The 17,315-nt window shown below is 38.5% G+C and overlaps 1 protein-coding gene across 1 annotated transcript; it reads left to right on the top strand.

Annotated features, from left to right (window-relative positions):
- The first annotated feature begins 10,098 nt into the window (after nt 1–10,098).
- LOC148507832 (cis-aconitate decarboxylase-like) lies at nt 10,099–16,403 on the top strand. Its single transcript, XM_088445496.1, has 6 exons — nt 10,099–10,186; nt 11,181–11,235; nt 11,625–11,812; nt 12,215–12,319; nt 12,406–12,611; nt 14,508–16,403. The coding sequence occupies exons 1-6, from the start codon at nt 10,166–10,168 to the stop codon at nt 15,427–15,429; spliced, it is 1,497 nt and encodes a 498-aa protein (XP_088301622.1). The 5' UTR covers nt 10,099–10,165; the 3' UTR covers nt 15,430–16,403.
- The last annotated feature ends 912 nt before the right edge of the window (nt 16,404–17,315 follow it).

Raw genomic sequence — 17,315 nt, 5'->3', positions numbered from 1 at the left:
CCGTGCTTCTGAAAATGGAGCCCGAGGAGTGTCCAGGGAGTGGCTAACTTGGTCGATATCGGCGATCGTTGTTCGTTCATATCTTTCAATATGAACGGTATGAACGATTTGGGCTTCAGTATCGAGCAAGTTGGCCTGCATGTATGGTCGACCTCAGATATCATTATCGTCTATATGGCCACGAGCATCGTTGGTCATTCAATGCAAAAAAGTCAACGATATGAACGATATAACTATAAACGATATCGTTCATATCGTCCTGCAAAGTTGGACCGTGTGTATGCACCATAATTCAACCATAACCTATAGCAGGGAAGCACAAATGAGCCTGAATCTCTCACCAGCAAAGTGCTCACTGACTATTTATTCCGGTATGATCCAACGGGAGTCTGATTGCACAGGAGTGTGCGATCAGCATAATTGTACAGCCAACAGTTGCAGAATAACTAAGCACATCTTGGTCACTAGGAAACCATGTTTTTAAGCAGCAGCTCATTGCAGATGAACCGCATTGTTCTAATAATAGACACCTATGTAACATCCTACCGCCAAATACATATACTTGTCTTTAGTACCTTTATTCCTCTCTGCACAGTACTGCCTATTAGTACAAACTCACATGAAGGCCAGTTTGCCCATAGTTTCACACTGCTCATTCCCCCAAGTGGATAGAACCTTGTTGAACAGAACCCCTTTATAACACAGCCCCCCAATGCCAGACAATATGCACAGAGCCCAACTGCATACAGTACCTCCAGTCTAATGCATAACTCTTCCCCGGAGTAGTAGTATTGCTCAGAGGTAAGCCACCAATATTAGGTTCAGATGGTGCAGGAGTCTACTTCTGTACAAGAGCTTAATCTCTCACATCAGCTATTTACTAAAAATGTACTTTGCTTTCTTTTTTCTTTTTGTATTGTCTATTTATTTATATTATTGGTAAAAGAGACATAATAATGTCACTTAAGAGTGTTCCGCCTTTTGCAGATATCTACGACTTCTAGATAAGCTACAACTGTAACATCACGTATTCACGGAAGAAATGTAATTTGCATTACAACTGGGAATTTTCCATTATTCATCTGAACAGAAATTGACACCTTGGACCAGTAGTTACTATGTAAAATATTAACTGATACTTCCTTTGTTTCTTTTTAATGCGTTGATGTGTCACATTATAGTAACACATTCAAGGAAATGCCATGGCATTACTTGTTATTGCTAAAAAGATAATGTTTATATGGTCTATGTCACCTATGTGGCAATATGGTCGTCATGAAACTAGAAGATGCTGTGAGGCAAAGAGAAAACAGCCTTCCTAATAGTTTCCACTGTCCTCAGGACAAACAGCAACCTGTTCCCAGCCTGACTCATCGAGCAGGTATATTACTGGCAGGGTGAAAAGACTTTATAATGATGATTTAGGGTAATAGTGGGAATTCCAGGTGTGGGATCCTACATGGTTCAGTTGTTATGCGAGGACACTACCTAAGGGGGAATCATTATCCAAAGGTCAACAACCCCTTCAATAAAGGCCACTGTTAGCTGCAGGATTAATATGTTCACAACTCATTTTGAAAATAGCTTGTACATCAAAAATTTTAATTAACACATCACAATGAATCAGTATCGGACAATAAACAATACTTTCTTACACTCACTTGAAAATTGTGTATCATTTTATTTGTTAGTTCTAACAAGTTTCCTAATATTAGATGTTATTCAATTTAGACTTTCTATTCTCATACATTTTGTTAATACAGTAATATTTATTATTTATTGATCTTTTCTATACTCTGAAAGTGTGAGAAATAAACAGCTTGGAGATACATTATTTAGAAAACAAAGCGCCCAACAGGTGAATTGGATGTACAGGTAAGGAAGACAGCGCTTCTCTAGTACTTTGGATCTACAAGTTGTTTGTACCGTACTGTACTGTAGATACACCAAAAGCTGTTAAACCTCGGAAATAACTGCGCAAGCCTTGTGGATACCCCTATACTTACACTCTGATAATAAATAGTAAATGTTAAAAATAGTTTATTTTAAAGGTATAAATATACTGCATATGGACATATGGACATGTGTATATGAAAAAACACGTATGTGTAATTAAAGCATCTGTATGAATCAGGAGCGTTTTAAGAGAGGAGGGGGCCGTGTGCATTCCCCGTGTGGGGCCCCCTCCTCTCTCCCCAGCGGCTGGGAGCAGACTGATGCGGCTGGCCAGCCACCACAGAAGCAGTAAACTTTAAATAATATGGGTGCAGGGTGTGCGGTGCGGGGCCACCCTGGACCCGGGGGCCCGTGTGCCCCACACAGCCTAAACCCATTATAGAGACGCCCCTGGTATGAATAAAACAATCTATAAAAATGCTTACACACTGAAAATGTAGTCTAATACTGGTATACAATTAGGACTTGACGTACTACACAAAAGAAAAAGATGAATACATATACACAAAGAGTAGTGGTAGTATAAAGTTTCCAATTGTACCTAAAAAAAGGTAAGGCAAAATCTCCTACCTTATTGTACCTTGATTTGGTATAATTGGAACGTTATACTACCTCAACTCTCTGTATACAGTATATGTTATCCGAAAATTAGCTCTCTCCTCAAATCTATTTACTACTCCTTTTGGAGCAGTAAAACTTATCACTGCCGAGTCTGACTAGAGTTCACGCAGGCACACAAAAGCCCCGGCATCCGGTGGAAGGATCCCTCTTCACAAGCCCATAGGGAAGGAGTGAGTTGCAGTCAAGCTCTGAAAATATTAAAGGTAAGCACGAGATATCTGTGATATCACCTGCTTTACCTTTTTCATGAATGGCCCAAAAACGTAATTTCTACAAAAGCAGGTGAAAATGTAAATTTTCACCTGCTTTTGTAGAAATTAAGTGATAATGAATAGAGCCCCTAATGAGCTAAGGTCATACATGCACAGTAACAGTGCCAGGACAGAACCCAGGAGTGTAGACAATTGCCACTGTCACTAGCAATGATAGTATAGTTTTTAAGATTTGCTGGGAGAGTTGCTTATCTGAAGGTAATGACAAATAGACCATAAACCTGTTCCCATATTGTCGCAAATAGGAGTAATAAGGTTTTGGCGCATAATCACAATTTTAATAAATAGGCTTATAAATCGGCTTATAAATCCTTTTTGTACTTTTTATTGTGACTTATTGGTATGATAGCATATGCCATGTATTTTGTTTAATGCTTGTATGTATACAGCAATTTGTTTTATATATCAAAAGACTTCTCTTTTATCAATTCATATACTTCAGTCTTCTAATTTTTTTTAAGTATATGTTTATTAATCAATTTTAGATACAAAAAACAATTTCTTTCATTTTTTTATGTAAATTCTATTTTTAGTCTTATAATCTAAATATTTACTCTTACATTTCTCTGATAATAGCCCTTATAACTGAACTCAATCAAGCTTTGGGGGCTTATTTATTAAACCCAAAGATATTGTTCAATCCCCCGAAAATGGCTGTTTTCGTAGGATTAGCACATTTTTGACCATCAGGGGATGTAACAGGTAACACAGCAGGTATTGGCGATCTTTGTTCGTTTCCCCTTTCTATGATCACAAATGTAGTCCCCAAAGCTTTCTATGGGCACTGCATAATAGCCTAGTGTACCAAGCTACGAAATTTTGCAATTCACCCTAGAAGATACAAGGATAAGTAAATGACTCTGAGATTAGGAATTGCAGCAGAAGAATAATTTACTATAAATAGAAGATTCTCAAATGTGTTTTGCTGGTAACTGACTATTGACATCATAAATTCTCACAGGGAAATAATTATACTGTTTTGGGAAAACCCTCTGATTATCATTTTGTACCTTTACAGTCTGTTTACTCAGGTTATCTTTATTTTTATACAGCACTCAGACTTTTATTGTACAATATATAAAATACCTGTTAGATTACTACTGCAATTTGCTGCAGGAAACAAAGTCACATGATGTTGTAGACATCCAACACACAGATCTAGGATCGATGGTATCACAGCATGTGTCAAATAAATTTTCCTTTTATATAGCTTTACAAAGTCTCAAAAACTAGATTGAAACAACAATAATTAATAATAACATTTTGTGTTAATACCGTAGAAATTAGACATGTAATGGCAAATTCTTTATCCATGGATTGTTTTAAGTAGAAAAATAAACTACTTATGTTTTTAAAAGGCAGCAATAAGTTACAAACAAACTTAGCACCATCTATATATATATTTAGTAAGATGTCTATGAGACCATACTATATAATGGACATACCACTAACAACACTGGGCATGAGATCAGGCAGATTGATCAAGGTCCCTTATTGAGCCTTCATGCCTTGTTTCTACCAGTTTATGTACATATTAAATATAAGTACTTATAATATCCGACTCCATAATGTATACAATCAGTAAGTTAAAATATTGGAATATGGGTGTGGCCACACAACATGGTATCTGAAGTCATGCGTTGTGGCCTCATGGCACTTTCCCATCTTAGCATGCAGGCTGAGCAGAGCACCAGGAGGCGAAGCTGCTCGGGCAGGCCTTCAGGCGGTCGAACTAGTCCTGCAGGTCATCGGCCCTTCTGGTATGGAGTCTATGTATTGAGAAACACATGCAGTTGATAGCAGAGCATTTCCGCTCTTCCTCCATATTTGCACAGAGTTAGGGCAGAGGCAGGTCAGAGACAGGGCGCACATGTATGGTAATGAGATTAATCATTACTATGTGGGATGTATTCCGCTCTATCACCTCCTATCTGCTCCACAATCCTCCATCACCTGGGATGTGGCTGGGTCAGCTCCACTGTGTTATATAAAATAATTTAGAAATTGTTAGGTTGATGGGTAGGACTTTGCATTGGGCCAACAATAGGTCTAGGGTATAAGTAAGTATGATTAAAACTATTATGTTAAGGTTGCTTTTATTTAAACCTTTGTTTGAGCCATGTATTATAAAAGACTCCTCTCATTAAACAGTAGGTCTCTTGACTTTCTATTCCACCAGGCAGTTGAAGTAGAAGGACTTCTTTCCAGGCTCTTTAACTAAGAAATGTATCAGCAGACCCCTTTCTTAATGGGTCTAGTTCCAAAACCCCCTATTGTAAATTGTCCTTGGCAACATATACATTTTACCTGCCCTGTAGGTCTGAAATTTCTTCTTTTCTGTAAATTTCTAGTATTAAAGAGCTTCAGCACTGTCTCCTCTCTTCTATACATACTGGGTACTAGGATCCAGAGTCAAAGGAAGGTACGACTTCTGACTTGATGATGTCACCGCTGGTCTATTGCTAATGTGCAGCTGGCGCCATTTTTATTGGGTAGAGTGTTACAGTAGTTTGCAGATGTACAATACTTAGCTCCAGAGACACATAAATACTGCTTTTAACCCCTGTAATACCACTGTTCTGCTTACCACTGATACCGCTGTGTTACCGCTGTTACCTGTTATCAATAAACCCAGCATACTTGTTAAGGACTTTCTGTGTGGCCTAGCAGTCACTTTCACATTCCGCCTGACATCTATTGCAACCACCGCCCCAATAGGGTATATCAATATCTTGTTCTGCATGTCAGTAATAAGAGCCCTTACTCATCATTCCCTGGTCAATCCTCCAAGTCTTTTTAAAGTCCACCGATTTAATTTATTTTCTGAAGTCACCTGAACTAGGAGGAGTCCATGTGGATCAGAAGAATCTCACTCCTGCCAGCACACAGCACATACTGTGGAACTGAAACGATGGTGAAAATAAATATTAGAGAAATGGTTTGTCCCAATCAGCTGTGGCCGTAACCTCCAACTACAGCGATTTCTGTCTAGTCTACAAACAGCAACAGTAGTGCGCTTCTTCCAAACCCTTGGAGTATTCAGTCAGTAGGAGGATAGAGTTTATTTCCATATCAATGAGGCCAATTCACTAGCTGCGAGCCCTGTAAGTGTACACATACGCTGTACTTATGGTAGCCCAGAGATTGCAGATTTTTGTTTGCAGCATTTTCTGGCCAAAATCAGGGCATAATGGGGGCAAGTTGGCGTGCCGTTGCTGGCGTTTCCACGTCATTGCAACATCACATTGCAGGGCTAGCGGTTAATCGAATCGACCTATATGTCCCTCTTTTCTTTCAGAGTATTCCACTTTTAGGCAAGAAGTACAAATCTTTATTGTTAAACCTGACTCTTGGCTCCTCTTATAAAATTGACACAAAATATTCTTGAAATGGGTGTTATCTGGGAATTTGCCGCAAACATTTTATGATAAATAGGACCCATAGGCTTTGATCCAAGATATTAAAAAGTTCTGTAATATTATGATTCTACTAGCATTAGTATTATTAGTATTATCAAAAGTATTATTAAGACAATATTAACACAGCTACAAAATTGTGCACAATATTTTGTTATATAGAGTGTTTAAATAATGATTTAGCATTTCTTGTTTCAAAAAAATATTCAATTGTTTTAAAATAATGTAAAAACTGATAAATTTAAAAATTGTCCTTTATGCATGTTTCTAGAAAAATACAATTCCTTCCTCTTCCCCACACCTTCCAGGGGAATGTAACATGTAATTGCTGCAAACACTAAGGACCTTTTGTATAACTCAGAGATACAATAGAAACAAGACTTTAACCTACTTACACAACTCTATGATCTCCCAAAGTGACGTCACTTTTTCTTTTTTTTTAATATAGCTCAGGGGTTTGGCTTTGTATATTTAATGGAAGCATTTACATACAATCATGTTTTGTTAGTGCTATTAAGTGTAGACAGTCTCCATAAAGTCACTTAACTGTTATAAAGTTATTAACTACTTCTGGATTTTATGACATCAAGATAATTTTTCAGATTTCCTCATTGGACATTTGCTCATTGGACAACAATAACATTCATAAGACTACAATAAAAATAAAGTACGTGTGTGCATGTGTGATTGTGCGTAACAGAGGATGATCACAGCACTAATTATTGTGATATATCTAAGTAATTTTATACTTAAGGCCCCCATACATAGTACGATATTATGCACTATTTGGCCGTTTTCTACACATTGAAACGACAGATCGTGCATAATATGTGCACATCGTGAGTGTCCACTCTCGATAACGATGACGAGGCGCATACCCATAGGCAAATGCAGGGGGGTTTCCATCTGCCTGGAAACCCCCCTCCTCAGCCCACACCATGACCACAACAGAAATAGTAATGTAATAGAATTTTACTAGTGCTGCATGTTCTTCAAAGTATCACAAATGAAATAATTAGCACCACCTGTGGATCTTTTAACATGTATCAGTCAGTAATAAATAACCTGTGCACCAACTAGGAGATCTGAAAAACATTCACTGTTAGGGATATGCTGCTATAGAGCCCAATATGTACATATATGTCCAGGGCAGTGCTAGGTTATTCTGCTGCTCCCCCAGACTCCGGACTTGCTCCCATGCCCTAGAATGGTGCCCACATCTAAAATAAAAGCATTCAGCTCAGGCAGGACGGACCTATTGCCGCATATAATGGGTTACTGTGATCGCTGGTCCTCTATATGCTGGAATTATCACACACAATACACTTTGTATGACACATATAATGGCTTACTGTGATCGCTGGTCCTCTATATGCTGGAATTATCACACACAATACACTATGACACATATAATGGCTTACTGTGATCGCTGGTCCTGTATATGCTGGAATTATTACACCCAATACACTTTGTATGACGCATATTAAAGCTGGTTAAGTGCTAATTATACGATCTTCATGGACAGGCCACACTCACTCTAAAATCAAGCATTTGGAAACCCCCCTCTAGAAATCCTGCGTTTGCCACTGCATACCCGCTGCATGAAAGATAATCTCGTCCACAATCCGGTGGCATATCGTTCAGTGTCTATGCCTGAACGATATGTCACATGCATCTTCATGATGTCGCATGCATGGATCAGTGCGATCCGTCAGGCAAGACACAGATGCATGGACAGATCAGTGTTAAAAAAGTGTAAGCCCCCCCCAAAAATGGTGTTCCCCCTACAGACAGACACACGCAATCAGCCATAACATTAAAACCACTGCCAGGTCAAGTGAATTTCATTAGTATTTCCGGTATGCAGTGATCCAAAGAAGGACAACTGGTGAACCAGAGACAGGGTTATGGGCACCCAAGGCTTATTGATGTGTATGGAGAGCGAAGGCTAGCCCATCCGATCCCTCACAAGAGCTACTGTAACACAAATTGCTGAAAAAAGTTAATGTTGTCTATGTCAGAACACACAGTGCATCCAAGCTTGCTGTGTATGGAGCTGTGTAGGTGCAGAGCAGTCAGAGTGCCCATGCTGACTCCTGTCCACCAACAAAAGTGCCTTCAATGGTCACATGAGCATCAGAACTGGACCATGGTGCAATGGAAGAAGGTGACCCTGTCTGATGAATCACATTATCTGTTACATCATGTAAAAAATTGTTGCACTGAGGTTGTGGGTTTGATTCCCATTATGGCCCTAACTGTGTGGAGTTTGTATATTCTCCCTGTGCTTGCGTGGGTTTCCTCCGGGTGCTTCGGTTTCCTCCCATACTCCAAAAATATACTGGTAGGTTAATTGGCTGCCAATAAAAATGAACCCTAGTGTGTATGTGTGTGCATATGACAGGGAATGTAGATTGCAAGCTCCACTGGGGCAAGGACTAATGTGAATGGACAAATATTCTCTGTAAAGCTATATAAATAACTGGTAATAAATAAATAAATATCCATGTCTCTGTCAGTCAGTCAATGGAGGAGTTCTCTAACACCACTATGCATGTTTCTGAATAAATCATGCAGATGTTAAAGAAACGTTGGTTATTGGAGTTACAGAGTAGTATGAAGGAGGGCGCACAGCTATAGCTATATCTAATGAACAGTCATAGGACAATGTATTAACCTGACATCTGAGCCCATTGTAGCAGGAAGTCTGGGTGCTATCCCTTTCCCTATTGTTACATCATATGACAAATGCCCTAAATATTACCAATAACTCATCTCAACAATTATTGGGGAATAATGCAATTTGTGCTTTGCATACACAGGTATTACTTAAAAAGTTAATATTTCCAAATATAATAAATTAACATACAGACATATCTCTGCCCAGAGACCTCTTACAAATAAAAAATAACATTGACAAACTTTTTTATGTAAGTTTAGATTAGTTTTTATTTTTTTTTAAGATCAATATACAGTATATGCGACTATACTTTTAACGTATAAAAGAATAAATCAGATTTCAAATAACTCCAGGTCATCAGATAAACCTGTATTGCTGGATTTATCAAACCATTTTGTATTCTAGTGCTCTTATTTCTCATATAATTCAGTTATACAGTGAGTGCTGTATGTCTTTATCATACTGGGCTGATAGCTCTGGAAAATAGTGTTCATGACAAACTCTACATTTGTATTTGTACCAATAATAACTATTTATTTGAGAAGCAGCCAGCTGTGTGTTAGGCACAACATATTATAGCAGGAAATCTTATCAATTACAAATCCCCGAGGCTAAACTCAGTTGATGGCTAAATTAATATTAGTATCAAAATGACATTTTAATATATGTTAAAATATTAAATATACAGTAGTTAAACTTTGCAATAAGAGTTTGGTCAAGTCTGCTACTGTATCTAACAATTTACTATTCTATATTGTGAATGTGTATTAAAAAGTGAATTGTTATGTCAGGTTTCTCAGTTTGTCATCATCAACCTTTCAGTTACTAAGATCATTTCTGAGTAGGAAGATAAAATATAAATACAGCTATACATTACCATTGTTATATTATCACATTCCTATAGTTATAAACACTGTAGGACATAAAAAAGTCATTAAAATGCCTAAGTCTTACATCATCCTACAGTGATGACAATAGTCATTAGTGCTATCCTGGGAGGTGTCTGCACTTTCCCAGAAATTCCCCAGCACAAAACCTGAACCTGTTTCCTGGGTGTGAGCTGCTCGTGTAATGCCCACATGCACAGTATCAGCACCAGGATATATAAGGACGTACTGTATATATTTGCACGTTCACATAAACATCCCTTCAACCAACACAGAATTTGCCATCACTGGAGAAAACAGTCCTCATAATTTTAAAACATATCTTACTTCAAGATGCTTTCTGCAGGTGTTAAAGTAAGTACTATTTGCAATGTAAATATGTCACTTTTTATTATTGAAAACTAGAAGCTTCACAACCACGAGATGTATTCAGAAATTTTTCACATTTACTAAATATGTTAAAACCTTAGCTAAATGAACATACTAGCCAATCTGAAAATATGCAAATTGTTACCATTGTTTATTATTGTATATATATATTTTTTGTTAATTATATTCTATTTATGTATAATTTAACAATATAAATTGTGCATGTATAAAAATATAGACATGTATATCTAACTTCCCAACATGATCCCTGCCATCACTGATGTAACAAAAGTAGTTTAGCATTTGTTAAGTAAGCCTTAAATAGTGGAAATGTAAACGAGGCTAAGAACAGATATGTTACTGGAACAGTTATAGGTAGGAAGCATTTCTTTACAACTTGGCAGTTCTATGGAATAATCTCCCAGCATTTGTTATAGGGACTCCTAAGAAAAAAAAATATATAGAAAATGCAATTGGAAAAAAGTAAAATATTTAAAATAATTACACCCTAATATAATTTACAAAGTTTTATAATGTTGCTAAAGTGTTATGTAATGTAAAGGTACAAAGCTATAAAATAACTGTATAAGTAGCATGGAACAAAGAGACAACTTAAAATAGCTAAAAAACTGATTTAATCAATATTCTGTTTAATCAATTTAAATGAAAGTGTATAAGCTTTAGTTCATACATAGACTGTGTAACGGGTAGCTCCCTCTGGTGGATGTAACAAGCAGCACAATGTGATAAAGCTTCATAGGACACGGTTACAGTGTTCAGGTTCAGGATAAGACCGTACATGGGCTAAAGAAAGTTGAGCTGTCTATGGATTTCACAGCACATATAATACATTAATGCATAGAATTTTCACATAGTATTTAAAATATGGAAAGGCTTGTTACACAATTAGATAACATAGGTGTTAAAATGTAACTTCAATAAATAATGTATGTACTTACAATATTTCTATAATTCTTAGAACACAAAGAAACTTCACCAACTCTCAAGGCACATCCACAAGTCGACTGCGAAAGGTAATTATCCAAAAATGTATATATTTTTAATGTTTCCACTGTAACAGATCTGGCTTTGAAGTTAATATGGTGATAATCCTACTGCAATCAATTTATAAATACAATTGGGTGACACTGTTATGGTTCCAAAAAGACATTGGGCTATATCACACAACTGTATAATTACTACTAAGCACTAGAATAGAATAAAAACAGGGTAGATACTGTATTATTTTGAAGCATTTAAAAAGCAGATAGACATATTTTGGAACCCTTGGATGAATTCCTTATAAATAGGGTTTCATCTGATTAAAAAAGGCACCATTTCACAGGAAAGGAGAAAATGAGTACAAAAAAAGAAATATAACACAGGAAAGTCAGGAACATTAATGTTATATGTCTCTTATCAGTGGCTGTAGGACAACAGGTAGAAGAATCCATCACCAACAGTTTTGCATCATTCATCCATGAGATCCGCCCCGATCACCTCTCTGATATTGTGCGGCACAGAAGTAAGCGCATGATCCTGGACAGCATTGGGGTCGGACTGGTCGGCAGCACAACTCATGTCTTCAATATCGTGGTGAAATACTGCCAGGTAATAATACATGGACATGATCTGTGATATTGTATATTCTTATTTGGGGCAATGGGATAAACACTTCTCTGAATACACCTCTTGTCGTCACATTTTTATATGGCTATGTTATACATTATTATTATTATTATTATTATTATTATTATTATTGATAATAATAATAATTATTATTATTTTATTATTAATTGTTACTTCTCATAGACACACTCACTTATATCCACAGATTAATAATCACTAACAATAAACTTGCAAAATAAAATTACAAAGAAGTAAATAAAACTGAGCCCTGTGCTCTGGGCACTAGAAGACCTGGATCTGATCTCCTTAGTTACACAAGTTAAATATAATTTGAGTCTTTAGAATTTCTGTTAATATTGACATTATATTATTTCGTTTCTTCAGGACCTATATTTTTCAACATATGGAAATTCTGCCCTTTGTTCTGTCTATGGACAGAAAGGGTTAAAGCTCTCTCCGACCCTGGCTGCCTATGCCAATGGAGTTGCTGTAAGTAGACTTTACTATAAATAAAAATAAAATAATATTTATTATATAGCTGCTCAGTCCATCTAATCATTTCCCTGTCACCATAGGTTCACTCCATGGACTTTGATGACACGTGGCACCCTGCCACACACCCTTCTGGTGCCGTGCTTCCTGCCATCCTGGCACTGTCACAGATACTGTCACATGGCAGAAAGATCAGTGGTGAGGAACTGCTGACGGCTTTCAATGTAGGGATTGAAATTCAAGGAAGACTTATGGGTTTCTCCAGCGAAGCAAAGAGCATTCCTAAAAAGTGAGTACTTAGGAGCTCATACTAACCTGGACGCAATGCACGTTTGCTCGTAGCTGGCTGATTTTGCTTTCTACGCATGCGTATAAGATGCAGTGCGTGTGTGCAAGCCAGTCTTAGTGATTGGGAATCAGGCGCTCGAAGTACATAGACTGAGCGCCAGATCCGTAACTAGACTTTTTGATGCCCTGTGCCAGAAAGAGCATTGGCGCCCCCCTCATTTTTCAAAGGGACATAATGCACCCAAAAAAGGGCCATGGCTTCATGGGGAAGGGCCAGGGAAGAGATAGGAGAGGCCAAGAGATGCTGGGAATGAAATAAGAGGAAGCTACAAGCAAGAATGATAATAAACAGATATTTGACAGGCCCAAACAGCGCCCCCTGACCTGTGGTGCCCTGTATGATGGCACCGGCCGCACTACCCTAGCTACGGCTCTGCTGAGCGCTACTTTGAGTGACAGATCGTGCCGTTTGTGGGTGGTGTCAGAGGAAGGTCTATGAAAACGGGGGTGGATGTGTGAATGCAGTGTGCTCTAACGGCGTTTCATGGGTGTGCATAATTAGCATGGAAGCGTTACTGTACACGTCACCTGGTTGTATTTCAGCCTGCAGTAATCGCAGTGCTTGCGGCAGGGTAGGGTCTACCTCAAGGGCTATGAGCAGCTCCGATGGCTCTCGATGTTATTGATACTACATACACTTCCCGGAGTTGACGTGTCCTGCGAAGGAAAAGGGGGCGTCTTTAGACCGGCGTGCGTTCACTCTGCCGTCACTCTCTAAGACATAGAAGGCATCCTTAAGCCTTGCTGTGCGATCGCGGAATTTGCATATCCTGACCCTTACGGCTGCGAAAGTGCGCTGCGTTGCGTCCAGGTCTGAATCGCCCCCTTAGTCCCAATGGTTGATGAAATGTACTTCCTATTATGGTACCAATTATGTGTTTACTTGAATAAAAAGCTACATATTTATTATGGTGGCTTAATTGTTAAGAATAAATGCATATAAATGTTTGTATACTTTTACACAGATTCTAATTGCAAACTGGGTATATAGAAACTTTTCAGACATCAATGTATATTTAAAGTCCCCCTTTGAGTATATGCTCCATCCAGCCATTCTTCCCCTGGTCCTTTTTAGGTGTTCTATATAACTGTATCTATAGTGTCCAGAACCACCAATTAGGAGTTATAATTCCTCAATTATTTGCCTAAACTATTTTGAGGTCCTGTCTGACAAATCCAATACTGAATGCGGGGGAGTGGGTACAGACAACATGGGTCTCTGTAGGGGCAGTATCGCAGGGGACATGTAACCATGCCCCCATGTGATGCTGTGATCATGCTCCCTGTACAAGTGCTGAACCTCTGTGTAGGCAAACGCAATAGGTAAATATTTTACCAGGGGTGTAGACACACTCCCTCCAGTTCCCACACCCCCATGAGTACCCAAACCCGCCAAAGTCCAGCAGCCTTGTGCAGCACTCATGGAGCTCAGCATCTATCTGTTTCCAGCCTATGCCAGGATTGTGTCTATAACTTTTAACACTATCTCTGTAACACCAGACTCTGCTGAGCTCCTGTTTGGCATAATCCAGATCTCTCTTGTTTGTCTCCATCTGTTCCTCTTTCTCATATTCCCCGGCTCCTGCAGGTTACACCACAACTCATCACCAGATCTCAAATCACTCAGATCCTCACTGAGCTCTACACTCACACTTACATATACAGTATATATATTATATATATGGCCATGGGCAAAACAAGGACACTTTTCTTAGAGCTTGGGCACTATAAGGCAGGAACATCTCACTAAAGAATACTGTAAATATTATTATATAAGATAATTTGTACATGTTATTGTTACATAAATAAATAATATTATACTATTTTCTCACTACAGATTTCATCCACCATCTGTGGTTGGCACCATGGGAAGTGCTGCAGCCTCAGCCAATCTCCTCTCATTAGATAAAGAGCAATGCACTCATGCCCTGGCAATTGCAGCCTCCCTTGCTGGTGCTCCTATGGCAAATGCTGCCACCCTGACTAAGCCCCTGCACATTGGCAATGCCACTAGGTTAGGTCTGGAAGCTGCTGTTCTGGCTGCTAAGGGAATGGAGGCCAATACACTCATACTTGATGATGTGCCCGGCTGTGCTGGATTTAGTGCTTTTTATGGTGATTACCAGCCTAAGCCATTATCTCCCCCAGGAAAACATTATGAATTTCTTCTGGAGAAGCAAGACATTGCATTCAAGTCTTTTCCTGCACATCTAGGGATGCACTGGGTCGCTGATGCTGCTGCTTCAGTTAGAAATACATTTGTCCAACAATATGGCTCATTCGACCCATCCGATATTCAGTCTATTGTTCTTAGAGTCCCAGTATCCAAATACATTGACAGGCCCTATCCAGACTCAGAACACCAGGCTCGCCACTCTTTCCAGTTCAATGCCTGCACCGCACTCCTAGATGGTGAAGTTAATGTCCGTTCCTTCCATGAAGACACCATGTTCCGTAATGAACTCCAGAATCTCCTGAGCAAAGTGGTGGTGGAGCATCCTGGAGATAATGAAGCCAACTTTGACAAGATGTACGCAGAGATGGCTCTGCTGCTGAGAAATGGGGATTTGATTATAGGGAAATGTGACACTTTTTATGGACATTGGAGAAAACCCCTGAGCCGGGAATCCCTGCTGAAGAAATTCTCCTCCAATGCCCGACATGTCCTGCAGGAAGACCAGGTGCAAGGTGTAATACAGATAGTAGACAATCTAGAGAGTGTCAAAGACAGCTCCCTACTGCCACTGCTACTCCAATAACTCATAAGAATTATTATTACTCTGTTTACAAGAATTCTAAAGCGGGACTTTAGTATGTTATTTATCAATCAGTGTACTAGTATTTATGACAGATCTATCGAATGTATGACACAAAAATAATACCATTAAAATAGCACAATTGTAACACGTCTCAAAAATCAAGAATAGTTATATATGTAAAGTGTGTCATTGCTCCTTTATTATAATATTTTTGAAGCTGGGCCTCATCACAGCTCTAAATCTCTGGTCTAGAGAAGTCTGATGTGTCTAGTGAGTTTTGGCAATCTCTATATACTGTATCCTGGCCATATTAATGAAATGAAGGACCTGTATTGATGGTGAATGCAAGTCTATTGCTACCAGTTCAGTGTCATGTCAGTGACAGGTACAGAGACCCCTGTGCACATGTGACATCCCCCTCCGCTATGTTGCTGAGCTGTAGTATGCTGGGAGAATATACTGAGTGGTAAGATGTACTGTTAGATCTAACTATTTCATTTGTTTCTAGGAGCAGATGCTCTATAAAATAAAAGTTTTGTTTGTTAGTTTACTAGGAAGTAACAACATTAATAAAGCACGGGGCACTTTGTGTCACGTGCCTCACATATCTTACTGGATCCTAATGAATTAATAAGCTGAACATTGTTCAGGCCAAAAAATTGGCTACCTTTAATAAGTGTAGGTGAGGAGCCCATTAAGGAAACTGAGAAATGTTGGGTTATAAGATTTCTCTTGGCCTCTCACACACATCCTATTATATTTGGTTTATTTGTTTTTTATGATTAAACACATTTTGTTGTTGGTAATATTTACATAGATTTGTATTTTATAATATTTTTATGTATTTATTGTTGCCTGGTTAGTCATTCAGTGGTGTGTCCACATATGAACCACAGATTTGGGTTATTTACATATGTAATATTGTTTAGAATATAAATCAAAGCTGCTGCTGTATTTGCTAGAAAACAATACTTTATATGTTTCTTGCATTAAATTGTATTTGTAAAATAACAGTGACCATTTATTAATTTTCTTTATTAAAGTGTATAACTTATGATGGAGAACCAATTAACTTATCAATTTGGGTAGAGTTTATAAAGGCTGTTCTTACTGATTATTTCTTTAATCATTGACACTTTATTATATATTATTTTGTCAGCTGAAAAATTACAATATCTGTGCAACTACAAATGCAAATTATGAAAGAGAGAGAGATAAATAGATAGATAGATAGAGAGAGAGATAGAGAGATAGATAAATAGATAGATAAATAATCTATTATATAATGATTACACAGAAAGACGTATTATGTACACGGTGCAGGGAGACACTTTGCGTCTGATTCAGAGTGGCAGGTAATGACGACGTGAATGCAGTTGAGTGATGTTTTGCTACTGCACATATGTGACACTCCCTAAAGACTCCTATAGCTCAGGGGTTACGCAGAGTGTACACACAGAGGCTCTGCTGCGATTCAAACGCAGGGTATCAGAAATGTCTTGGAAAAGTGCCGGGCGTTCCTGGGTGATGACTGGGAGGTGGCTAAACAGATGTCTGGAGATAAACCGTCTTATGGGCGTTTAATTGCGTAGTAATGCTGGTGCAAGTTTCAACTGTACAACAGATGGCAGCATCTAAAGATGCACCAGGCGGTATTACAGCACCTACAGACGCTCAAAGTGGGCGTCTCAGTCCTTGCACATCGATACACACGGATGTACACCAGGAAAGGACAATGTAGCACTATTTGCATAGATTCGTAGATGGGTGATCGCCAAAAGTTACAGCTGCATCTGCGTCCACCTCTGACTTTATGAGCTAAAGCACCATTCATGATAATACAGCCTATTAATTTACTGGGAAATAATGGCACCTACGGGTGGCCA

The sequence above is a fragment of the Taudactylus pleione genome, unplaced genomic scaffold, assembly GCF_031769625.1.
Source record: "Taudactylus pleione unplaced genomic scaffold, aTauple2 ptg000381l, whole genome shotgun sequence".
Taxonomy (NCBI): Eukaryota; Metazoa; Chordata; class Amphibia; order Anura; family Myobatrachidae; genus Taudactylus; species Taudactylus pleione.
Note: the sequence above shows the minus strand (reverse complement) of the source record. Positions and strands in the feature narration are given on the sequence as shown.

Coding starts and splice junctions, on each gene's coding strand:
- LOC148507832 (XM_088445496.1), top strand. CDS start 10,166: ATGCTTTCTGCAGGTGTTAAA. Junction 11,236..11,624: donor CCACAAGTCGACTGCGAAAG/GTAATTATCCAA, acceptor GTCTCTTATCAG/TGGCTGTAGGACAACAGGTA. Junction 12,612..14,507: donor GCAAAGAGCATTCCTAAAAA/GTGAGTACTTAG, acceptor TTCTCACTACAG/ATTTCATCCACCATCTGTGG.